At 39.7% G+C, this 26,486-nt stretch overlaps 1 protein-coding gene across 3 annotated transcripts in view; it reads right to left on the bottom strand.

Moving 5' to 3' along the window:
• PDE4B (phosphodiesterase 4B) overlaps window positions 1-26,486 on the bottom strand; it is a 193,464-nt gene that overhangs the window by 153,120 nt on the left and 13,858 nt on the right. For 2 of the 3 annotated variants that reach the window (XM_075037315.1, XM_075037323.1), the window contains exon 1: window positions 17,784-18,034. The exons of the other annotated variant lie outside the window; for it this stretch is intronic. In XM_075037315.1, the coding sequence (XP_074893416.1) occupies window positions 17,784-18,019 (236 nt within the window). In that variant the 5' untranslated portion in view covers window positions 18,020-18,034. Of the gene's footprint in view, window positions 1-17,783; window positions 18,035-26,486 lie in introns of those variants that run through there. 3 annotated transcript variants of the gene reach the window in all.

Here is a 26,486-nt window from a genome sequence, read left to right as displayed (position 1 = left end):
TTTGTAATAATTCTTGAACAGGAATGGTTGCATTAGGTACCTATTATTCATATATGCTCATACCTTCTTTTGATCTGTATTGAGTCCTCCTTACAAAGACCTTACCAACGTGAATGCCATTTCTAGTAGCACAAAACACATACTAATATTCTTGACAAAGACATTAAAAGTGCATAAAATTTGATTCCAGTTTGGGGTACCCAGCTGGAAAACGAGAAGAGTCTCAATGTGCAGAAGTTTCTCACTTTACTCAAAGTAAAGTCACTGGGAGCTCCGCAGCTCATCAGAATCCAACTCATCCACAAATACCTACTACAGCAAACACCTCTGAAATTTGACAAGTCCAAAATCTAACCCATGATGAATCTCCAATTTTTTAATTGTGGCAGTAAGCCAAAAAACCTAAAACCACCCCCGCCCCCAAATTATATTCTTCAGCTATACAACATGTTTAGTTGAATACCTTTGCCACAAGGGTTGACAACATGAATTAATCAAAACTAACAACTAGCTGCAAACACTCGTACCCAGTAGTCTTCCATCTGAACGCTGCAGCAAAGGTTCCCCTTTGGTATGCCCCCTTATATCACACTTATTAAGCACTAAGAAGTTTTTAATCTTAGTTATTCCTTTCAGTTGAGTCATTACTAGAATATTTTATTGCCTTCCTGAAATGATTAACAGTAGTAACCTTTTCAAAATTTGGAAGGATCTTTTCTGCATGTTAAGTAATACCACAATGGCTTAATTTAAACTACAGCACAAAACCAATCTACCTAAATAACCTCTGTCAACAATTAATTTAACATTAAGAAAGTCAAATAAAAATGCGTAGTCAGTAGCAGTTCTGGTTTTAATTCATTTGCCCTTTTTAATATCCTGCGCAAGGCAAGAATTATTGGTGACAAAACCAGTGACAGTTATCACATCAATTTAACTTCAATGCACAAAGCCAAACTCACTTCAGCTGCAAGCAGCTGCAGAGATCAATTTTTCAACATCACAAAATTCTCACTGTTACAGTTTCCTGGTTCCTAGATCCTAAGAGGCTCAGTAAGCCCTATGAAAGATGAGATCACCATAAAAAAAAAGCACATCTCTATTGCCTCTTATAAACAAACAAATAAATAAATAAAATTGTACCCCCAAATCACAACTGTACCAGCACATATCAACAAAAAAGTTACTTGAAGGAGATGTCTGCCACAAGAAAAGGCCAACTGAAGGTTACTGAACAGCTCTGAACTTTAAGTGATCACTGCTATTTCTTTTCACTCAGATAAAATCACCTGTAACTTTTGTGAACAGTTCTCCCTTAGAGTAGGCACATCTACTCAACTGTTACAAGCTATGGGATTCCCAGCCCAGGGTCTTTATGTCAAATGAGGAATATCACATATTTGCCTACACTAGGGTCACACTGAAATGAAAACTAAAAGGTTATTTCCAATTGCAACATACTGCTGTTTTTAGAGATTTCTGTATTACTTTAAACCCCAAATGCCTTCAAAATGTGTCTACTTGGAAAGGTGACATGTTACAATGCATTGTTCTATAAGTCTCTGAAATTCTTTATTTGGCTTTGAAATCCAAAATTTAAATTTTTGAAAATGCAGATCAAGAGATCCAGGATGAAAATAGGCCATTTGCAGCTCTGAAAAGCATTTGTATTATTGTCTGCTGTTCTCAGTGGAGGCAAAGTATTCTTGAACACTAACATCTCTGCTTTAATTCTTGTCCCTATTCGAGATTTACTTTTATCTCTCCTATCTTTTTTTAACCTTTATCTGTGGTAATTTTTTCTGTTAAGTCTTGTTAATTAAGACTGCAAGCTCATCAGGGAAACATCCTCCCCTTTGTTTTCCAGTTCCATATCACGCCTGGCAGAAGTACAGCATCAAAAATGCATCAGATACTTGGTTCAACAAAATCATTTCACAGAATTACAGATTATAGATGTGAAGGTCCTGAAGTCCACCTGTGTGCTTATATCAAAATGCTTCTGCTCATATAACTTAGTGTTTTATTCATATAATAGGCTTACTGCTTCTGGTGAGAGATTTTAATATTGACTATTAAAAAAAAAAAAATCTATCAGAATTAAATCATTCCCTCTCTTAGCCAGGAGCTGATGCCCTTCAAAGGTTCATAGGCTTATCACAGCATCCCCTCCCACCGCACTAAATTCCCAGTTTGGTCATTGTTTAGCTAAAAGCTGTGTATTTATTCTCTTTGTCTAAGGTCCTGAAAGTTGGCTTTTAGTCTATATGACAGGGTTCATAAATTAGTGACCCCGAATTATTCATTAGGTATTTAATCAAATGCTCTACCAAAACGTCCAGTTGCTATAAACCTAACAAAAATACAATATATAGTCTATTTTTCTCTATATAGCACCAAATACTACATTTTTTTCAAAAGATTCCTGAAGGCATCACTAGCTTTTACCTTAAGTGATACCACAATAAAAGGCAGATTTAATAATCTGTTTCAGTTTCTTATCTTCCCTTTCCTTGAGCCATTAATATAAGTGAAAGCAAAAATGTAACTCAGCTTGTTATCTTTGCAAAATCAAATACATTAGACAGGGTATTATTTGCCTCAGGCAATGCCATTTCAAGTTTGTGTCACTACTACCCAGGACCATTCGGTTTACAAAGAAAAAAATTTGGATTTGACAATGACTGCTGCCACTCATTTACAACAAGCAATTGCTCTTTCACCAAGAAATCAGTTTCCACCCCAGTACATTTGAATGAACAGAGCTGTGGTGTTTCTAACATAGGAAATGTTTTCCTTAAAGTCTTGAAATAATTTTAATTTATTTCTCTTTACCTTCATAACACATTAACAAGAGAAATCAGAAATGAATCAAGACATTTCTTATGAGAGCAATTTTATCTTTAACAACTTGGAAATTAGATTTTTAACAATGAAATACAGTGTTTGTTTGGATGAGAATCACTAAAAAAACCCAACCAAACAACTACATGCCTGGGACTTAAACCTCCAGGTTGACTGCTCCAATTGTCACCAGACTGGGGGGCGAGTTGCTCTCTTGTTGACAGCATTTTCAAATGTGTAGTCACTTATCTCAGAGACAACTTCAAAACTTAATGCTACGTTCTTGGTTTTGCAAATTTTGACCAATATGATCAATAAATTGCATAATTTGAAGATCTGTGAATATGTGCCTTATATTGTCACGCACACAGCTTTAAATGAGTTTTTAAAACTTCAGCCCTATATATTTTTAAGCTTGCTTCCATACTCATTATTTACACAGTTAATAACACAGCTCTCAATATTGTGCCTGACTATCTCCTGCCACGTTCACTTGCTTCATCTCCCATCCCTTCAGCACAGGAGCAAGATCATGGTTTCTCAATTTTATTGTTCTTTTGAGATTTACCTAACAAGTGAGAATAAGGCAAATAACAGAAAGACTGAGTAAAAAGCCAGATCTGATATTTGAGTCTGAATGAAGAGAAGTTCAGTGATAAAGGTGGTGGTAAGCAAGTGAGTGATCTAGATTAGGATTGACAGGAATATTCTGACACAGAAATGCAATTGTCATCTCGGGCCACAGGGAGAATTTGTAATTTCTTCCACATCTATTATTACAGAATAGATCCATGATCTTAATTCGTAATATTTTTCAAATTTCACTTTGCAAAATAACATCAATTTAAGTCCTTTTAATTAATTCTAAATTATTTTAACCAACCATTAAAACCAAACCCATTTCTCAAGTCCACCTTGAGGCTATTTTGAGTGAGTACACTACAAAGGGAGTACGCTGTCTAATATTGTTCGTGGTTAATACTATGTGAATCCTAAACAATACAAATACGCTCTGAATACAATAAAACAACCTATCAGAAAATACTTCTATCCTACAGAGCAGAGTTCTGACACTTTTTACTTGGTCTTCTGTGGAGTCCTAGTTTACAGAATTTGAGTAAATGAAATTCCAAGCCAAAGCAGGAAGACTACTCTCAAAAAAACTTCAAGGCTTTCCAAGCACGGTTGAAGAAGATTCACGTTCAGTTCACAACAGGCTGACCAACTGAAAGCATTTACAGCTTGTTACAAAATTTTTTTCATTGTAAAATAACAACTGACAAGTACAAGACAAACGGTAATAATCATCTGTGGCAAGCATGCAGTGTATCACAATTGTGAATGCATACAGCAATGCAAGATCTTCTTTCTGGGATATGCTGTAAAAATAGCAAAGCCTGACATTTAAAGATTTTTTTTTTTCCTTATGGAGGCAGGTTTCAAGTACAGTAGTGCAGATTTTCATCAATCCCTTCTTGAAAACAGGGCAAAGCCTTAGGTCTTGGGTGACTTAAGGAGGTGTTTTTGTTGTAGGCAGAGAGTGTGAGAAAACATCCTTATGTCTATGGAGATGATAGCTTAACACTTCTGTAAGCTAGAAGAAAAGGCAGCAGCTGACTATAGGTCCTAGACTTACGCAGATTGCCAAGATACTGTACCCCAGAGAAGCCTATTTCAAGATCACATTTGCAGAAGTGTGGGCTTCTCATTACACCAGCTTCTCTTTCAATGTGCATCTTCCAGTGTTACCTTCTTCGTCCTGGACCATCTTCTCTCTTTTGATCCTTCTTTGCCATTATTCCAGTGTAATCACCTGCATCTCATTACCAATATGATGGTGAAGAGATCTCTTGAGACAGTAGGATTGTTCCTCTTACATTCTTCTCAGTATCTAAGGACATTTGTCTTGCAAATATCAGTTAAATTACAACAGAGTTCTTAAGAGGTTTCTGGGGGTTTGAGGTGTGGGGATTTTTGTGGTAAGGACACCGTTTATCATTTGTTACCAGCTGTCTTTGAGAGCAAAAATAAATAATGCTTTAGTGGCTATGATACAGAAACATGCAACATTTGCAACTTCCATCAATTTCACCTGGAACTGAAGGAGCTCAGTATTAAATAAAAAGGGCTGCCCTGTAATAATTTATGAATACACTGTGACCTCTTGATGAGTATGTTTACTGAATGTATACATTGGCTTAATCTAACAGCAGACTGTTGGAAAAGTAAGCAGCAAGCCCAACAACAGCTGGAGGCGGCCAGTCTACAAATACTGGAAAGACAACACGAGAGCCATTTGTTTCCTTGCTCTACCTCTGACCTCCAGCAGCTCAACAGAATAGTTTGTTAAGGGGATCCAGTCTGACAATACAGACCTTGACTAGATTTAAAAGGACACGTTCCCTAAGGGGGAAGAGAAAGCTTTGGAAAACATACTAATACTCATCTCGAAAGTTAAGGGTGGCTGCAGCTTGCCATCGTTAATTTATAGTTATCATAGTTAAGAGATGGGTATAATTACTACTTGCTTTTAAAACTTTCCTGCTTCAGCCAACCACTCAGAAATACTTAAATACAGAACTCTATCCACTTAATCTGATAACCACGAGCAAACCCAGTTTATCTCTGGAGTACTGCAGCCCACCTATGCAATGGGGTAAATCAAAGCTCTCTGCTTCAAACTGGAAAGCACCTGCCTCCCAGTCACAATACTCTGTGACCCCACATCCCTCCCTGACAAAAACAGAACTCAGGCAACTAGGATAAGGACAGAGCCAAATACATGATCGCAGAGTAAGTTGCCACGGTAGTAGCAACTGGGGAAGGCAGCATGGATGGAGAAGCACAGTGCCCAGGTAGCCCCAGCCCTGCCTGATGGCTGGGACACAGCAAAGACACTGCTCCCTTAGGCACTGCATACCATAAAGGATACACAATAAGGATGCTAGGAGCTCTATAATGGCAACAGCCCTCAGGAAATCAAGCGCTTGTATACAGCGTGAGAGCGCTCATGATTGTAATAACTGAATACTTATGGAAAATGAGCCTCCCTAGGATTACCTGCGTCATCTGGTTTTTATACAAATATACAAAAATTTCCTACCCACCTAACTTGCTTGAGAGAGGATGGAATAAGGCAAATGGGATGAGAACCTCTTCAATGAGCACTCACATGTTAATGTACAGGAATTAGATCCTCAGCTGATCACACACTTGTGTATGAACTCCTACAGTGGGACTCCCAATCACTCAGCCATTAATAGAAACCCATGCAAATCTCACACTGAGTGCCGTGCCATTTACCCATCAGCAGAGAGGTGTCTCCATCTGTGGTGCATAAGAACAGCTTGATTTTGTGAGAGGAAATACTGCTCTAACTCAGTCTACTCATATTGATGGTCATTATGCTGCTATTTCTGTTTCTGTGAAAGCTGCAGTAGGAACAGTCTTTGGTGGAAATAGGAACACATTCCAGGTTGTGAGGTAAGGAAATCCCATAGGAACGTGTATGTCCAGAGGAGTAAAATCTACTAATCTAAAGTTATCTGAAGGTGCAAGAAGACATGTCTTATAGATGGAGATATCTACCCCTCTCTACTCTGCTCTGGTGAGATCCCACCTGCAGTCCTGCGTTCAGCTCTGGGGGCCCCAACATCAGAAGGACATGGACCTGCTCGAGCAAGTCCACAGGAGGGCCACAAAGATGATCAGAGGGCTGGAGCATCTCTCCTATGAGGACAGGCTGAGAGAGTTGGGCTTGTTCAGCCTGGAGAAGAGAAGGCTCTGGGGAGACCTCAGAGCAGCCTGCCAGTACCTAAAGGGGGCCTACAAGAAAGCTGGAGAGGGACTTTTTACAAGGGTATGTAGTGACAGGACAAGGGGTGATGGCTTTAAACTGAAAGAGGGTAGATTTAGATTAGATGTAAGGAAGAAACTCTTCACTGTGAGGGTGGTGAGGCACTGGAACAGGTTGCCCAGAGAGGTTGTGGATGCCCCATCCCTGGCAGTGTTCAAGGCCAGGTTGGATAGGGCTTTGAGCAACCCGGTCTAGTGGAAGGTGTCCCTGCCCATGGCAGGAGGGTTGGAATGAGAAGACCTTTAACGTCCCTTCCAACCCAAACAATTCTATGATTCTACGATGATTCTACGAACTCAGAAAAATTATATTACCTACTCTGTGCTTTTACCATATTCATAGGAAAACACCAGTATTATAAAACACATCTACAATACTGGGCAGAGAAGGAACTTCAAATGCTGGACTAAGTGCCTGGGGAGAGCTAAAGCACTGAGCCACCAGAAGCAGATGCTTGTGTAAGGCTCTCCAGCATAACCTCTCAACAACATGGGCCTGTATGGCTTAAGCAAATACTTCTGCCAGAGTACACTACCTAAGCCTCTTAAAAGCAAATGCTATTGCTATGAAAATTCATGGGAACTTGATTTTTCAGGATAAAATTCTAGTTTTTGAAGATAAGGTAGGGCTAGGAGCAGAAGTGTCTCACGCTGTGAATATTGCTTATTTTCCCAGAAGTTTTACAATGTTGTATGAATAGCATCAGGACCTGGATTTTCTTGATTTTACTTTCTTAGCTAGGTAAATTAGTCCCCACGTTCCTTTCTGCAACATTTGAACAGTAATAGTATGCATATATGTTTGCAAGTTTTCAGGAGACATGCATTCAAATCTCTTAAGGATGGTTTAATAAAGATTTGGAAGCTGGCATTGAAGTCTAACTGAAAAGTAGATGGCTGCATTACAAGCCACCTTGAGGCTGGCAGTGTATTCATTGCGTATTCACAACCACTTGTTGATGCAAAGACCCTGGAGGCAATTAAGTGTGTAGGTTACTAACCTCAGGTCCTCACTTGAGAGAAACAGACAAAACTTCCTCCAAAGGCTGAATCTGAAGAGAGTTTCAGAGGTGATGGTCAGATTTGGAAGGCTGAGAAGAATTCTGGCTCAGGTCTTCAAAGACTTGCTTCTTCCAATGGCATTGGTCTTTAATTCCAGCAGCTGGCTCTCAGAGCTGTAACTGCCTAAGGACAGCCTGACATGCTAGTGACAAACAGTGATTGTGTCAATTAGAATCGATGCAGAGTCATCAGGAAACTGTTTCCTGCAGGATTAGTGTGCTGTCCAGCTCCTCCTGTCCAGCCCTTCTTCCTCTCCATTCTCCTCTTTGCCTTGGCTCTATGTTCCTTGTCAACCTCTTCTTGATTTTCCACATGTCGTATTTGATTGTTTTTCATTCTTACCCCAACCCCCTCAGAAAAAATACAAAATAGAATAATCGATAGATAAGCAAGAGGATTGCTTATCTTAAGCAATATCAGATAGGATGCTTTTAACTTGTTCATTTTGGTAAATCTCCGCACCCCCCATCTTGTCATCTCTGCTTAAAAAAGAGAAACACTGCAGTACATAGCACCCGACAAACAGAACTTCAGTCATAATGGGATGATTAGGTCTATGATAAACATTAACTTTAAACAGTAATACATAATTTGACTTAGTATACCATTTTAAGTAACAGAGATTTGAAAACACACTTCAACCTACAAGGACTGAATGCCTTCTGAACGTTGCCAAGTTCCCTTAGACCTCATTTTTGTGGCACAAGTTCCAGAATGCACTAGGCTCAGACTCTCCAATTATCTTAGTAATAATGAATCCAATAAAATAGAAGAGCTAATTTTGCATTATTATTATGAAAGAAAACTTTCCCTCTAACTTAATGAAGTTGTCCATCATTATGCAATTATTACCTGCATATGTACAATGTCAGCGGGGTTCATTAAAGCTTTTTGAAACAAAGTAGCAGCACAAAATGTTTCTACTTTTCAGATAGCTCTTTATATGGTTCTTCATATACTGAAAAGCCAGCAAGCAACTGTTAATTTACAAGCTATTCTGTACATTTTAAGAACATACAGTAAATACTATGATATTATGGTAAAAACTATAAGCTAATATCATAAAAGGAGGTAATTTCTGTAACATTTTTGTTGTACTTGCACTTTGTCAACCTGTATCAGTGTAAACGCTGTGCCTGAGCTGAGAGAAAAATCAATTGATTTCTGTTTTCTTTTACTGATAAAATGAGATTAATGTCTCCTTATGTTTCCTTTCAGGAGGCATGCTTTCAGATGGTATGATGTGCTTGCTTTTCCATGCCAATGTCTAGACAGCTAGCTACGTCGGAAATCAATGAAACAGGAATCCAGGCAGTTACTGTACCAAGACAAAGATGCAATGAAATGGAAATTATTCAGTATATGCATATGTAATAATCTACCTGCAGTACATTTTTATTCAGAATAAGACTCCTTTTCCGAGGTCTGCATCACGATGCATCATACACTGTACACAACAGCACAATGAAAAATCATCTTCCTAGCAATAACTGAACTACATCATGCTGGACACATGGAGCTATTGGAAGTGCAACAAAAACTCTTTCTCCAAGAGTACAGATTGATTCAGGGCACATAGATAAAATGGTTCCCATTTAATTCCATTAACTGCCGTGCAGATGTTTTGCCTTCATAGCATTTAAATCTGTTGTGGAGAAAGCTGCAATAAATTGCTCTATCATGATAAAATGCAACTTGCTGGCTTAGAAAAGAAGGCAGAAGGCCTTTACACAATGTTACATCGAACACATAAAGGTTAACTCAGTTCTAGTGAGTGCAGGCATCCTAATGCTACCCATAAAAACTCTCCTTTTCTAGTCCAAACAAGTTCTAGACAGTAGCAAAGTAGGCAGCTTCCTAATGTAGCAGATTATTATGGCAACAACAAAAAAAACAAAACAAAACAAAAAATCCACGTCCCCAGTGCGCTCTCTGCCAATGACAGCGAAGCCAGCTGGTGGCCGCTGCTGCAGAGGGAAGCTGCTGAGATAAAGAGGCTGGTGGATCCGTCTGGCAGCAGGGTCGGTCAGTCCAGCCCCTGCAGCTGCAACCCCCTTGTCTCACTCTGGCCATCCATCTCCACGCTGCCATTCGTGGCAGGGCCCCATCTCCGAAGCAACAGAAGTCTGTCTGCACCACCAGGAAGTTTTGAAACAGTTCTTTTTCCTACTCTGATGTCGTTTGTAATATCAAAAAATACCTCAAACTGGACATTTTTGGTCCCTCAGCATTTGCCCCTCCTCCTCTCTGCATGTCTTTCCTCCCTCCTCATCTCATTTAATGGCTGACTTGAATCTACATACTCTTACTCCAAGTTGTTCTTACATTTTTGTCAATTCGTTTTATTGGAAATAGTTAAAACGCAAGGCAATCTGGGTCAAACCTGATTCCTATTTAAGTGCACCATCCTGGTGATGTGGAAAATGTTAGGATACTATAGCATACCACACCACAAGGAAGGTCTATATTTATCAGGAGATACTAGTAGATTAATCAAGTGTTTTGTCCAACACAAAAGAATTAGGGGTTTTTTTTACCGTAAGAAGAAAATAAATCAGCTAATATATTGCTGTTTCTCCAGAGTGTTATTCTTATATTATTTAACATCTGCTCTGTCCCTCAGCAATACTTATTTATAGTGTTGAGAGAAGAAAAAAATTTGAGAAACTTAAAAACTTAATATTTTCTTCCAGTGCTTCCCAGTAGTAGAGGTTTATCTGAAAGAAGAGATTGAATCTATGCGTGTATTTCTTGGAAAATAAAACCATATTTTATATTAATAATTTTTCTATGGGTAGGTATGGCAATATTTTACCCTAAAACATTATCAGCTGCTGTTGCACCAGTCATCTTGTTTTACTTTGGCATCCCCATCCAGAGGGACCTTGACAAGCTTGAGTGGTGGGTCTGTGCGAACCTCATGAAGTTCAAGAAGGCCAAGTGCAAGGTCCTGCACATGGCTCGGGGCAATCCCAAGCACAAATACAGGCTGGGCGAAGAGTGGATTGAGAGCAGCCCTGAGGAGAAGGACTTGGGGGTGTTGGTTGACAAGAAGCTCCACAAGACCCGGCAATGTGTGCCTGCAGCCCAGAAAGCCAACCGTATCCTGCGCTGCATCAAAAGAAGCGTGACCAGCAGCAGGTCGAGGGAGGGGATTCCCCCCCTCTACTCCACTCTCGTGAGACCCCACCTGCAGTCCTGCGTTCAGCTCTGGGGGTCCCAACATCAGAAGGACATGGACCTGCTCGAGCAAGTCCACAGGAGGGCCACGAAGATGATCAGAGGGCTGGAGCACCTCTCCTATGAGGACAGGCTGAGAGAGTTGGGCTTGTTCAGCCTGGAGAAGAGAAGGCTCTGGGGAGACCTCAGAGCAGCCTGCCAGTACCTAAAGGGGGCCTACAAGAAAGCTGGAGAGGGACTTTTTACAAGGGTATGTAGTGACAGGACAAGGGGTGATGGCTTTAAACTGAAAGAGGGTAGATTTAGATTAGATGTAAGGAAGAAACTCTTCACTGTGAGGGTGGTGAGGCACTGGAACAGGTTGCCCAGAGAGGCTGTGGATGCCCCATCCCTGGCAGTGTTCAAGGCCAGGTTGGATGGGGCTTTGGGCAACCTGGTCTAGTGGAAGGTGTCCCTGCCCATGGCAGGGGGGTTGGAACTACATGATCTTCAAGGTCCCTTCCAACCCGAACCATTCTATGATTCTATGATGATGCTTGTGTGTCGCTATTTCAGTACATTATACAAATGTCTATTATTATCAGTTATAGCCTTATATTGTGCTGAGACAGGAACTCACGCATGTCAAGCAATGCTGCCTATTGATTCATAAACCTGGAAAAAGTCATAGCATCCCATGAGCAGAGTTCAGGTTTGTTATTTACATTTTGTATATCATACCCATTCAGGTAGTCCAACAGGAAATTGAGAGCAACTGTAATTTTCAACCATGTAGCTTCCCAAATCTGTTCTCTTCTTTCTACTTCTCCAAATCTATGTTTGCAAATCCACCCATCACAGAATCAGCAGAGCATTTTCTGTGGCACTGCTTTAATTCACCTCTGCCAAGAACATCATCTATGGCTTAACCTGGAGTAATTTTTTTACTGTTGCAGAATGCCCATATGATAATCATTACAGAAGAACCTACAAACCCACCTTGTCAAACTACCCCCAAACTAGTGACATGCGACACAGAAACATGCCACCACTGTGGAACCCACGTGATGTTCTCCTAAGGTAATGCCAGGTAATACAAGTAAAACACAGAGAACATTGAGGAGAGCCAGCTGTGGCTATTCAGAAACAAAAAAGCTGAAAAAAAATTTAAAAACACAGTGATGGACCAGAGAATGTATAGATCTGCAGTGAAGCTAATCTACACTGCATAAATTATGTGGCAGACACATTCATGGTTTATCAGTCTGTCCTGGCAACCAACTCGAGCATGTAAGCAGCAAACTGTACCTCCTGGAGACATACAGCATGAATCTGTAGATGCTATCACAACGGCAAGTTTCACACATCAACATAGTTTTCAACAAAGCTAAATGCAATGGTAAAGCTTCCTTAAGAAACCATTTTGGCACAGAAAACATTAACTTAATAGTTAAGCTTGTGTATGAGAGTTGGAGGTCATGGATTCTCTAGGCAGGTCTCAGCCACTCAGCAAGTCATGATACCTCTCTGAATCTATATTCCTCATAGATTAGCACACTGTAAACATTAAAAACTTAACGGTATTACAAATTCCAGAAACAGTGTTTATTTCTCTGAGAAGGGATCCACTCTCTTTCTCTCTCCCTCTCTCACAGAAATGGCTGAATCTACCAAAATCAAATTATCATTAATATAATAATCTGTTGTACTTTGATTAAATCTTTAACAGCTCATGAGTATTTTAACACCATGTTTTCCCACATTTGTGGTTGGGGGATGAAAGAAGTTTCTTCTTTCTGTCCTCCATGGTTGTAGACAGGGTTTAGAGGCAATATATACAGTCAGAATGTATCTAAAGATCACACAGTTGGTTCTGTTTGTTGTGTGTGCTTATTTCTGTTGTCTGAAAGGTTCTTTCCTCCTCACCTTCATGTCCTTTGAAATCCTTCCTGCTACTTGCTGCTAGCGCTCAGGGACTCTCCTCAGGACAGATGGGCGAACATATTCAGCAGACAGAAAGAGAGGAACCTTCTGGTTTTTCCCCATCCTTTTCCCTACTCACTTCAGTTTGTTTCTCCTAGGCCTTTCAGTAGATAACTGAGCAACACAGTGTGTCCAATACCAGTCCCAGTTTGAAAGAGAAACTCCAGAAAGCAAAAGAATAATTCTATTTCTCCAAAATGAAAAAAAAAAAAAGGTTGAAATCACATCAACAGTCAGTGAGAAACACAAACAGATCAGCTCATCGAAGTAAAGACAAGTGTGTTACTCAACGCTAGAGCTATGGAAATGCATCCTGCTATATATATAGCAAAGCTGAAACAGGTCCAAAAGCATATCATACAGTACTTTCAGGGAGACAGGCTGTGGTGAGAGACCCTAGCTTTGCCTCAAAAGCGAAAGTCAGTTCCTCTAGCCCAAGTGTTGGATGAAGCTGGCCAAGAGATCTCAGATCAGGGGCCCTGGGCCATGGGGTGCCAGCACAGGGCAGAGGCCACCTCACCGCAGTTGGACGCGGTGAGGCTTGGTGCTGAAAGGGACGCCAACAGGGACAAGGTCCCACCAGGAGCTCCGCCCCACCGCACGAGTTCTGTCCTTCAACTTGTACACACCACCATAACATGAACAAACCACTGGAGAAATTTATGGATCTTACAAATGCCTGTTATCCTCAGCAATTTCAAGTACGTAGACAGCCTCCAAAAATCAAATTTTCTGAAGCACTATTCCCAGTGTGGGTTGCCACCAGGTAAGTCTTTCTTATTTGGTTCTAGAAGCACAACAATCAGAAAACAAAACAAAACGTGACATCTTTTGATAGCTTTCATTTGCCTATAAGCACATTTTGCAGCTTCAAGTAATTAAACCGATCAGTTGTTATTCACCAGGCTTGGAAAAAACTCAAATGCTACCCCTCTGACTGGATTGTGCCATACTATTTAACTTACTAAATTCCACCACTGAAGATTATTGTGTAATGAAAACAGATCATGTTTTCAAAAAATTGAGGATAGCATATGATTTATGTTTTACATTATATTTTAAAAAGCAAATACATGTCTGTATTTCAATTGCATTGAAGGATAACCAAAAGAAAAACCAGAGCAAAATTTACTAGTACACCATTTCTGTTCTGTCCGGTATCTTCTTTATAAATTAGATAACAGGTATAAAGAAAAAAAAACAGGCTTAAAACCACTAAAGTGATGAAAGCTAAATGTGAATTAATTTGAAAAAAAAAACCACAAAAGTCTTAGTTAAGAAAAGACAATAAGCATCAATTTTAAAAATCATTTAAAAGCTAGTGCTCATCACACAGCATAGCCAATGACTGTCAACATATTAAGAAACTGAGTAAGTGATTCAGGTTGTATAAATATTACTGAAGAACTATTTATAATTTTGAAGATAAATATTGCAAGATAAATAAAACTGTATTATAAGCAGCACAGTGCACTTAGAAAACATCTATTTTCTTTTAGAAGACATTCAGGATCTTCCAAGACGTTGCTGAGGACCTTGCTTTGGGTGTAATCCCAATGATACTAACAGTATTACTTGACAAAAATAAGATGGCAGACCTGTAGAAAATAAAAACTGTTTTTAAAACTGTCACTTTGAAAGTCCTCAGGCTAAAGGCCAGAGCGAGGGAGAACAGACCGTGAGCACCGGAGAAGGAACGTGCTGTTTCTGTGTTAGCACTGGCTCACACGAGAAAACGCTGTCGACCAAGTGTGTCTCCTTGTCTTCTGGAGATGCTGTGCTCTCTCCAGTGACTGCAAAGGAAACTCTGCAACTAGGGTGCACTGCATGTTCAAAATTTAGATGGCTACTAACAGGTATCAAGTCATGTCAGCTACTGCCTGCTCTTTTCCTCACAAAAGCCCCAAAATGCATCTGATACAAGGAGAATGAGCAGAAAGGAAGAAATAGGATATGGGCTTTTAGGATCTCCAGGATAAAAACGCTAGACGCAAGAAAAGAAGGAGACTTGTGGATTCCGGTGGAGGAAAAAGACTGAAGGCTTAAGAATTTTGGTACTGTCATTTTACATGAATGAGGTATTTGAAGACTGGACACAGCAACACCAGCCATGGCAAACTGTTTAAGGGGTTTGGAGCAGGAAGGAATCAGCTTGACAGATGTCTGAAGGCAACTGTGGTGACGTGTTGGTCATGTACTGTCATCAGAACTGGATCCTGAGGAAAAGAAAGATTCCGAGTACAGAAGCATTTGAGTCGTGGCCTGATTTTAAAAAAATAAAAAATAAAAAATTTGAAAAATCTTTTTTTTCTTATTCTTTTTGGATAAGATCTGACGACTGTATATTGGAAAAGATTGGTGATGACAGAGAATTCATCAGCATAATCAGGAGAAAGAAGTTGAAATGTATTCTGTTATAAAAGGAGGAAAATGCCTAGAAAAGGCAATTAGTTAAAAAGGAAAGGAGAAGAGCAAGGGAAGACAGAAAACTGAAAATAGGGGGCATAGAAGAGGGAACAGAAGATTCATCAAGTAACAACATTAGCAATGATTATAAAGGTGGTGAAAGACCATAATTTACGACACCACTAATCCCCAAACTGAGGAAGTTTACTGTTTTTCAGGCTATGAAAGTTATAGATTATATGATATCCAACAGTATGAATTAATTTCCTTGCTTTGTATTACTGTGCACTTGATATTTCTTGTACATTTACTCCTGAGGCAATTCCTTTGCTACCCAGATACTACTTCCCAGCTCAACACAAAAGAACACCTTACATAAGTGGCATTTTTGCTTAGCACAGGTGATGATGTTTTCATACACTGCACAACAGATTTACAACTAGTAATCAAATTCAGTTACATAGCTGAAAGTACACTGTCTACAACACACATGCAACAGCTGGACACACTTTCTAATGAAATGTTATATCACACTTAGATAGTTTAAATTCCCTCCTGCTTTGTAACATGCTAAAGCAAATTGAAAATATGTCTGGATTTGCTATTATGTTTTGACTGCGTTAAACGTACTCACGCACAAACATTCTTGAAACCTTTCTTTCTAAGGGTGATTTTCTGCATTTCTGCAATAGTTTACTCCTTATCTAAGGTTAAAACACTTATGTGCAGTTCATAACCACCTGATATTAAAAACTTTAAAAAACTGAAAGAGTATGAGAACCTTCCATCTTTCCATTAAAAAATGAACCTAGACTAATCCCACCTCCTTTACAAGTTGACTCAAGTAGAGATTATTAGTTACATCTACAAATGTCTCTGTGTACATATATATGTTTCTTTTGGTTTTTTTTTTCCCCACCAAACAATACAGATACCCTGTGTTGAGTCTGACCACATTCTGCTCTACTAATTCCCAGCAGTACCGTCTTTCTACAGCACGCATTTCTTGAAACACGCTTGTGGGGGTAAGATGAGCAGCACCCTACTGTTTCAATGCTGAGAGATACGACAGATGTTCACGGGAATTAATGTGTATAAACCTAAACACTACTAACCACAACCAATTAAAATGCTAGAGGAAGCTAAAGAACATACTGAAACCGTTACAGCATGTAACCAGTTTGGGTGGCTGTTATTACTGTTTGGAAAGAAAAAAAAAAAAAAAAAAAAAAAAAAAAAGGCAGAAAGTCTGCATGATTCTAGAATTCTAATTCAAACTGAATGCTGCTACACCCCAAATGCATTTTAAAAGTCTGTTATCCCAGTTCTACTCAGTACAATTCCCTGGTATCAAAGTTTACAGTTTTTTCTGTTATTTTTCTTACTGTTTAACAGCACAGAACAACTGTAAGAGCTACTAATCCACTCTAAGCAATTAGTAATTCACTTTAGAAGTAAATACAGCTTTGAAATATTTCAGCATTACTCAAAGAAACCATTTTAAAATAATGTTCTATTTTAAAAAGTAGCAGACAAGGATGGGTATTTCAGATACCCCCAAACAACTGGCCCATACAGATACAAATGGGATAGCCTCATCCTCTCTCCTCTGATTCAGTCTATGGAACAGTAAGGTAACAAATATGGCTATGTGCGAGCAGGGTTTAAAAATATTCATGCTACTGAAAGTTTTCTGGTTTAATTCCCACAGTCAATTAGTGCATATTTATAGAGACTTTTGGAATGTAAAAGGTGGACTGTACAAGACACATATAGAGTAGATTTAGAAAAGGAACCAATGAGATTCTTACAGATTTTCCTGAATTATATATTTTGATTACCGTTTATGGCATGGTTTAACCAGGATAACTGACAGTCAGAGGCAGCTCACGATCAACTGTAATGGCATGCAAATTGACTATTTGGTGTTCATAATTTGAAGGGAGGGGAAAAAAAAGACTCTTTTAACCTGAGTTTCCTTGAAAAAAATGGCTGCAAGAAGGGATATTTGCAGCCAGCAAAAACTGTTTAAAAGCCCCTCACAGTGAAGTTAAAGCCCTTTCCAGCATTTAACTCCACGAGTACCCTGCCCAAATCGCCCGGTCTGCGCTGTACTGTCATCTGCAGTCAGAGCTGATGGGCAAAGAAAAAAAAACATGTCTTGAAGGTTCTGAAATGAATTAATGTGGTCTACCTACAACAACATAACGCCTGGGAAAGTTACCGGCTGCTGCCTTTGTTCAACAGAGATTAACCATGGCACACATGAATAATGGGCTGGATTTATTCTAGAGAACAGAAGCTGAATGACAATTGTCAAGGCACTGCATTATACATACTTTGGCTGCCTTCTGCTCTATTCATTTAACACTTGCAGGGAGTACCGTGAATGAATCTCAGCTCATTTTTCCCTGTTAAATCCACAGCTACACACACAGTTTTGTAAACCCACACTGATACCCAGCAGATCTTACCATGTATGTGCCACCGTAAAGCGACGACGCTGGCGGATGCTTTTATTCACGAGCAACTTTCTGAAAAAGCATGGAGAGTTCCTCGGTGAACTGCGAGGAGAAATTTTTGGAGACGTAGGTCTGTTCCCAGGCAGCTTGGGAAGCTCGAGCTCTAGGTGCATTTGTTCTTTGAAAGTCCTTATGTAAATCTCTGACTCTGGAGTAGCAAGTTCCCTAGAAGAATCTTTTGCTGTCATAGCTTAGATGTTATGTGAGCTCTCACCATTCAGAAAACGTAACAAAAACACATCACGCAGGCATCGCCGCAGATTAAAAATGCTGATAAATCGGCAGAGCTTACCCTGCTCATTCACAAGGCTGGGCTCCAAATGGAAAGGCTGCCTGAAGCAACAGCAGCATAAATCGAAGGACGATAAGCCAGGGCTGTCAGAAAACCCTTTATCAGTCCAGCTCTCCCTCTGAAAATGCGCCAAAGTGTTTCTGTGTCAGCAGCCTCCCTGTGGATGCGGCTTGCCTGCCAGCTACACACCGACGCGCGCCGGAGCCATTCAGCCCTGCACACCAGCTCATGAAAAATTCATAACAGCCGGCTCCCGATCAATCCCTTTCCTACAGCATTTTGGCTTCACAGACTTAACAGAAAAACACTGGATTTTTCAGTGCGCACTAATAAAATCAAGGAATTCCCTAGTCTGTCGCAAGCCAAGTAACCCAATTCATTCAGGCCCCGTATGTTTAATAAAAAGGTCTTCATTCAGAATTAGTTTTACCCATACTGCAGTAGCTCCACCCATGACATGCTTATTGGCTCGGTATTATTTTGACAACTGGACTCTGTTCGGCTCTGTCTTGTGTGATGAGCATGTCGAATTCTCATGAAATTTTAACGAGCCGTCTAACACCATGACATTGTTCCTGGGCATCACCGAGCATACCCCGGGCACACCCGGCGCGACCCCCGGGACGGCAGCAGCATTGGCACTGATGGAGATGTGCGCAGCGCTCAGGGTGGGCCAGGAAGAAAAGGTCTAGTAGGAAAAAAAACCAAAACAAAACCAACAAAGCAAGGAATAATATTCCACAAGAACACAGCGTGCAAGAATGCATGTTCCACAGATGACACAGATGAAGGTGAACACTTCCAAAGCAGCACGCTTCGCTGTCCTGGAATCTACGTATGGTCCAAGGGCAAAATCACTGCCAGCCACTGCACAGCCCCAAACCAGCAACCAACACTGGAGAAGCTAGCACAGGGAGAGAAAATAGAGGGAAACACCAAAGGATGGGGGACCTGGCACTTCCCTGGAAAGACAATGTAAATCAATTCAAATTAGTTTAAGCAATATATGTATTTAGAAACACAAAACCCAAGATTTTTTTTCTGGACATAAACACCACAGAATCAACTTCTACACGTGCAAGGCTTAAAAAAAAAAAAAAAAATAAATCCAGGCAACAGAGTTAAAGACAAGATTTGATGCTGACAGTAAGAACATAATAAACACTACAGGGAGTGGCAAGCATCTTTTGAACTGGTCAAAAGTAGGTGACCTTAAATATAAATACAATAATTCTTTTTAAAGAAGGAGACAGGAAAGAATAGAGAGCCAGCCTACAGTGAAAGTGCTCTGATCTGCATGCAAGAGGTTGATTGCACAGTATAGGCATCAATTACACAACAAATCCCCACCAGTCCCTACCCATTCCAGTGTTCTTTTCACTCATCTATCCCAAAACACTTTACAAAAACATTAGCGTGCCTTCCTCAGCTTCAAGCAAAAGGCTTGCGATAGAGAGCTTCCCCATAGCAGGAGACTACAAAGGAGTTACCAGACATTCCACCTAACCTGCTACTATACCATTCACCATTCACTTTTATTTAAAAACAAAACAAAAATACAACAAAAAAAAGAGAAACATCTGCCTGAGCCTAACCTAAGGACACTGGAAATGCAGTGTTATTTAATACTGAGAGGTTCACGCAGCAGCAGAACAGAAACATTTAATGCTTTAGGAATTATGACGTGTTAGACTGTGATCTGTTACTCTAACATCTCAACTGTACTGACAGCCAGTGAAAGACAAAGGGAAGCTTGAGAGCTATGCCGAATGATAAATAAAATCCACACAAATGCTTAGAATCTAGAATTCCAAACAGAAAAAATGAACTTTCTAACTCACCAGGAAGCAAAATGGGATATTGGGGGGTGTGGGGTTGTGAGAATACATCTGATATTAGAGAAACAGTATTTCCATGCCTTTTCATAAAGCTATTAAAATGGCAAGGAGAATAAAGGGAAACTCACTTTTTAAAAGCACTCTGCAATAAAACATGCTGTACAACGGCATGCTCCTCAGTACGTAGGGAGGGTGTACTTTCCTTACCCGAGTTCAGAGATGTTTCAGAAGCACTGTCCATTAAGGGAGTGCTTCTCATTATTTGGACATTCATAAATTAGTAATGAGATGTCAGCCCCACAGCCTGTAGAAGGTACTGCGGTAAGATGTGCAAAGGCTGTTGATGGAGGGAAGAAATGCAAGTCAGGCTAAGCTAATAAGATGGAAAAAGGAGACTGTGGGGAGAAGTAAGCCTCCACTCTCCCTTGTGGAAGCATAAAGAATGAAAAGTGAAAGTGCCACCCACTGCTTTGGGTAGCCAGAATGCAGGTGCTTCTCCAAGCTGAAGTCTAGGACACTAGTTGCTTGGTACACATCCTCAGAGTATTTTGAAGGCTGACCTCTAGCACAGGGTGCTTCGGTTAAATATCTTCCAGATCTTGGTGGCAATAGGAGCTGACAACTACCTGAAAAAGGCTGTAGAACAGCTCTCTCTCTGTTTCAGGTACCATCCTTCATGCTGCCAACTTCTGATGTTGCATGCGCAGAGGACCGTGCAGCCAATGCCTATATAGTCTCTACCAGTTTGTAGTATTGGAATTCTGTCAAGACATGCTGCTTTACTCCAGGATAAGCCAAGAAGAGGTGAGAACAGGAACATCTCAAGAGACTTGAGCTAACTGGCATGAAAGCTTGGTATCAGAATAAACTTGGCAATAATTCTGAAAAATGAATTTTGCTGTACTTGCTGAGGTTACCACAAGCAACAGGAGGCAATGGTAGACAGAACACCTAGGGTACCAGAACACCTGGACAGACTACCAGGTACAAGGACCAGTTTACTGAAGTTCCCCTAATATACAAACAAAAATGGTCAACAGGCATCTTGCTCTTTCCTGAACTTCTGTAACATCCCAGTAACACAGTGTAATGCAATAATTTGTCTATCAATATAGATTATTGTGTGCAATAGGATCAGTAGTCCAAGAGTAACAAGTAATTTCAGCTCATCAGAAAAGGGGCCAGTAATACAAAGGAAGAGTTGAGGAGGGAGAAGAGATGATTAAAGAAAAGGGCCTGGTAGCGCTGGCAGGAAAATGAAACTGCTTGGAAGAACAAGAACAATTAAGGACATTTATCAAAAGTTTAAGTATACTTGGGGGTGAGTTTTCATACAAGCTTCCTAGCTTACCAAAGTGTCTAGGATTGCGGAAAGTTTTAATATACTTTAATATATTTTATTAGAATAACTGATATAGGTGGTAAACAACGTTTTTCAAGCATGCAATTCCCCAAAGGCTGATCTTTATTGTGTTGAAAGCAATTGCTAAGCAATAAGAATACATACTTTTTCTTTACAGTACCACTATTATTTACCTGTTTCTAAGTCATAATTGCCAGGATTAATTAAAAAGCCAGGGAAGAGGCAACCGTGAAATGTCCTACGTGCTGCAGTAGGAAAGGAAGACTGGCTAGTTGACTTTTCACAGCACTTTCAGTCAGTGGCAGAGTAATTAGTTAATTCTTCCATACAGCACACTCTCTAGAAGCACATTTAGATAAAAACAGTTAGGAAGCTCCCTTGTGTTACATAGGTCATTGTTCCATCCATACACATTAGCAAGGCATCCCCAAAAGATAATGCCAACCTGACAGCAAATTAATTAGAAAAATTATTTCAAGGGATTGCGGTTTGCTGGTACTACTTTTACTTCATTTTCAAAGGAAGGAAATGTAGGTGAAACTTATTTTTAACCAAGTAGAGAGTCTCCTTTTCAGAAATCCTGGCTTTTAGTACTCTGTTTTCAAAAGCAAAAATAAAGATCTTTTTCAAGCTTTCAAACAATTTGAAAATTATGACTATTATGTGTGCCAGTCATTATAAAATGTAAAACACAGATCCCCCACATATTTTTAATTGTTGTTAAAGCAATTTGCTGTCTAAATGCATACATGTAATATGTGCTTCTGAAGCAATAAAGAGAATCTGTTCCTTTGTACTTGTTAGTCCTGGAAGGACTTTGATGGTCCCTCCTACGTATCAAGTGTTTGCTTGGTTTAAGTCTGGCATCTGTGCAAACACAGGATTGTAGAGGTCACTCAGGAGAGATGGCCATCTCTAGAACCTTTATTAATAGTTGAGGATGCACAAGGGAAGGACTTAGAATCTGACTATTAGAAGCCAGTATCATTCTTTTAGACCATAATTTGAACACATTTGATGTAAAAAACCTATTGGGCCAGCAACATTACGGAATCTCACAGCACTGCCGCTACTTAACATCTGGATATCTGCCAAATGGACAGGGTAGAAGATGGGCTGGGAGAGGATCTACAATGGACTTCCAGGAGAGAAACTCTAGAAGCCAGTAAGCTCCATTAGCTCAGAGAAAGATGAACAGGCAATGTGATCCCAAGTAGGAGGCAGTGAAATCACTGTTCCCCACCAACAGGTCAGCTAAATCATATTGCCATTATAAAAGAAAAGGGTTGATCAGAGTAGGAGTGATCATGCAGGAGACTAGAAATTGGAACTAGAATTGGGTCATTGAAGCAAGTGATGAGTTTAGAGGAATAGAGCAGCTGATGAATGTCTGTTTTTGTGAAAGGACAGAAGAACAAGATTTTGAGGAAAAGGGAAAAAGTAAACCAAGGTAAGGGAGAAAAAAAAGCTATAAAATGACAATTTTCTCTTGGCCTAAACCAATAAAGACATGTGAAATGAGAAGGTATAATAGAGAGTCAAGAATATGGGAACAGTCACTTGTACTGGAAAAGAACTCAGTTAAAAAGACTGCAGTAGAGAAGGGAATAAATTCGTGGTAGAAATGTCACAGGTCTGACATGGATGTGATCTTCAGTTTGATGCCTAAGGCAGAAGATGTAATTGCTGAGATGAGCCAGCGCTGGGAATAAATAAGAGCAACCCAGGCAATGGGAGACAGGCAAAGGTGCGAGGGGAAGGTAAGTGAATCAAACAAAAGAGAAATGTCTAGGAGGAAACTTAGAGCAAGACAAAAAAATATATCAATGAACTAGAAGCTGTAGAAAAGTAAGTGGCCAGGAAAACAGATGCCAAGGAACAGTGCTTCAATGTGAAAACAGAAGTCACTGTGGACAAAAATCTAAGGATAGGAAATGACAGCCAAGGCTTTAAGTCAGAGCAACAGCTGGTAAGACAGAGCTGGGAAGGTGACAGTGATATGAAAAGAAGAGCTGGATGCAGTATTGCTAAAACCTGGAAAAGATTCCAAGAAAATAAAAAAAGCTGTACAGCCAGTGTTATACATAAGCATGTGTTTGTGGTGGAGAACTTAAATCTTTCCAGTGATGGAGTTAGTTCTCTAGACACAACAGAAGGGGAGAAAAAGGGAAAAGAAAGGTGAAGAGTATAAGCTGAAGAGACTGACACGAAAGGAAATGAAAAAATATGTAATTCATGCCTTCTTTATTTCCTTTCTATCATGACCAAAAGGAACACTATGTCCATCCCACTCATGAGTGCTACTGATCGCATTAGAGGCAGAATCAGTATTAGTTAATTCTACCCCATCCTAGTCCCAATTTTACTTTTAGCTCCCTCAGAGTAGCAGCAAATCTGATTACAGCCTCTACCTAAACATATACCTATGATTGACATTTTAAACCATCATACCAAATTCTGATGCTTTACAATAGTAATTTAGCCTGAATAATAAGAATTCACCATTCTAATTTGAGATGCATTTGATCTGCCATATCTTCCTACAACACAGTAAAGGAAAGCCACAACAGAGCACAGTGATCAAGCTTCTAAAAAATGCAATACAGACCTAGTGCTTAACAATAATATAAATGTAACAGCAAAGAAATATTATCTGGAACCTGTGAAGACATGCTGATGTAGTAAACTTCTTCAACCCTCCCTTAATAAGGTTTTCTTTAATAGAAGGCTGAGCAAAGCCTGAGATGCTGAATGAGAGGCAGAAATATATCACTAATTACTGGTTTGCATGACAAATTTCCCACATTTAGGAGGCAAAAAAAACCAACAACAACAATTCACTGCAATTCATATTACCATTGGAAGATACGGGTTTTTTCGATATTTAATAGTTTAAAATTATATAGGTTGTATCTCCATTCCCACAGATCTAGGGGCCTCTGAAATTTTCTGAAGGGCAGACACTAGTAATTCTTGCATAGGCCTTTGAAGCGATGTTTTGGAGCACTATGAACGGTCACAGAAGAGAGAACCGCAGTACCTAGCAACCCGTCAGTTTGCAGTGTAAGAGTTGAGCCAACTGCAAAAGAAAGAAGCAACTGGAAAAGTCTGTCCTTATTTATTTTAGAGAGTCAGGACACCAGCACAAAGAAATTACCCACATCTATGAGCTTAGCAAAGGTTGAACAGGACCCACCCTATATAAAAGGCAACCTTTTGAGCTCTTCCCATTCCATTAGCATTCAGTCGCTTTCAAACAGGCTATTCCTCATTCCATAAGCAACTTGTATACTCGTTTTTGGTTTAGCACCCAACAGTTGCAGCCTCTTTATATTATTTCATTTTTTAGGTCTTTAAAACATCTAGTATCTCTAACAAGGTCAAGAAGATCCAGAACACTTTTCAGATTAGTCACAAATAAATGAATTTCATCTTTAAGAAAGGTACCTTGAGAGTTTTGAGTGGCTGGGATGCTCATCTGTTCACTCTGAATTAGTAATCTATGTTAACCAGGTCATTGTACCACTTGAGTAGAGCACTACAAGGTGTCCTCTGTCACAGAAAATTTTTTTTGCATTCAGAACATGGATGAAGAATTCAGTAGTAACAGCAAGCTTGATGCCTTTCACCTGCCATTTAGTCCTTAAACTGGATTTGGTACTTTTTTTTTTTTCCCCACAGTAAACCACACCATAGAAAGATGGAGACACAATTTATGTGAGTTCCTTGTGCTTTTTAGTATTTAAACAAAAAAGTACAATTTCTTATCATGTCACAATGCCATTTTTTTTCTTACAGGTATTTATGTTGTTATCTCCTAGTAGATACATATGAGGAAATAAATTTATATACTATAAGCCCTTGGGGCATGATGTAAGATACCTTATTTGTAATGGTAATTTCCTTAGCAACTTTGATTGTGCTCAATTTAGAGTATTTCTCAGGGAACATTTAAATGCCTTCTATATTATCCATAGTGAGTAATCACATATGTCATACCATTCTGTATTACTTGCGATTATTTTCTCATTTCAGAGCTATAGATTAATATTTTACAAATTAATTCAATAAACCAACTTATTCTTCACAGGCAGAGACCTCTGGGGTGACTCCAGACAAAAGAGAAGCCAATGCAAAACAGTCTTACAATTTCAGAAATCCTTTACACCCGATGTGATGAGAAAAGGCTTTATGCTACTACAGAGACGTAGGATGAAGGAATCTCTAGAAAGATATTTGCTTGGACAGGCTAGCTAACTTCCCACCAGGCTGCTGTTTTATTCCTTTGGTGGTGTGTTCTCCAACTGTGATTAGCATTAGCTGCACCTGTCTGTGCCAGTGAGTAAGCACCTCATCTCACATGAGTCACCAGCATTCGACAGCCAGGATCAGGTCTTCGCTCACCGCTGTGCGGAGATGCCTCTGCGCCCGTGCCTAGATGCCTCTGCAGATGCCTCCATGCCCATGTCCGGAGGCAGCTATGGACATCATAGCTACTGGCCAGTATCACCCATTGTACTTCAGTCACAGATAACCTCCTTGTTAAATATGACAAGCAAACAAATATCAGTGTCTGTAATTTTCATGTAACTAGAATGAAAATGACGTATTACAATAACAAGTGTGAAAAAAAAAATCAACATTGTTCTGTCAGAGCAAAATTCTTACTGATAAGAGCTAATCCTATGTAACCAATTCAGGTATCCACTTTGTCAGGACATTTCTGCATCCTGCCGTACATTCCCCTGAAAAACTACAGCTAGGCTTGGTTGGCAACATTTCCACACACAGGCAATGGAAAAGGTACAAAAATGAATGCTTAGCCTTGGACAACCCTCCTCCTCCTCCTCCTTTCAAAGAAAGGACTTAAATCATTTTCATGAGCAAACATATTTCTCTGTTATTGGTCTCACCTGTGACAGCTGAATAGGAACAGAAAATTTCACCATTAATCCGAGTCTGCTTCTTCGGTCTTGTATTTTACTCTTGCTCTTCTAGACTCTTAGGTCTGCAGCAGTTGACTAACAAAACATCATTCCAGTTTGCATGCAAGTTATTTTAATTACTTTATGTTTCAGATCTACACCTTATCAGCTCACTCAAATTAAACAGTATCAGGTTTACAATGTGCATTTATTTATAGTTATTTTTCCCTAGAGAAG

The sequence above is a fragment of the Buteo buteo genome, chromosome 10, assembly GCF_964188355.1.
Source record: "Buteo buteo chromosome 10, bButBut1.hap1.1, whole genome shotgun sequence".
NCBI lineage: Eukaryota > Metazoa > Chordata > Aves > Accipitriformes > Accipitridae > Buteo > Buteo buteo.
This window is presented reverse-complemented; position numbering and strand designations above follow the sequence as displayed.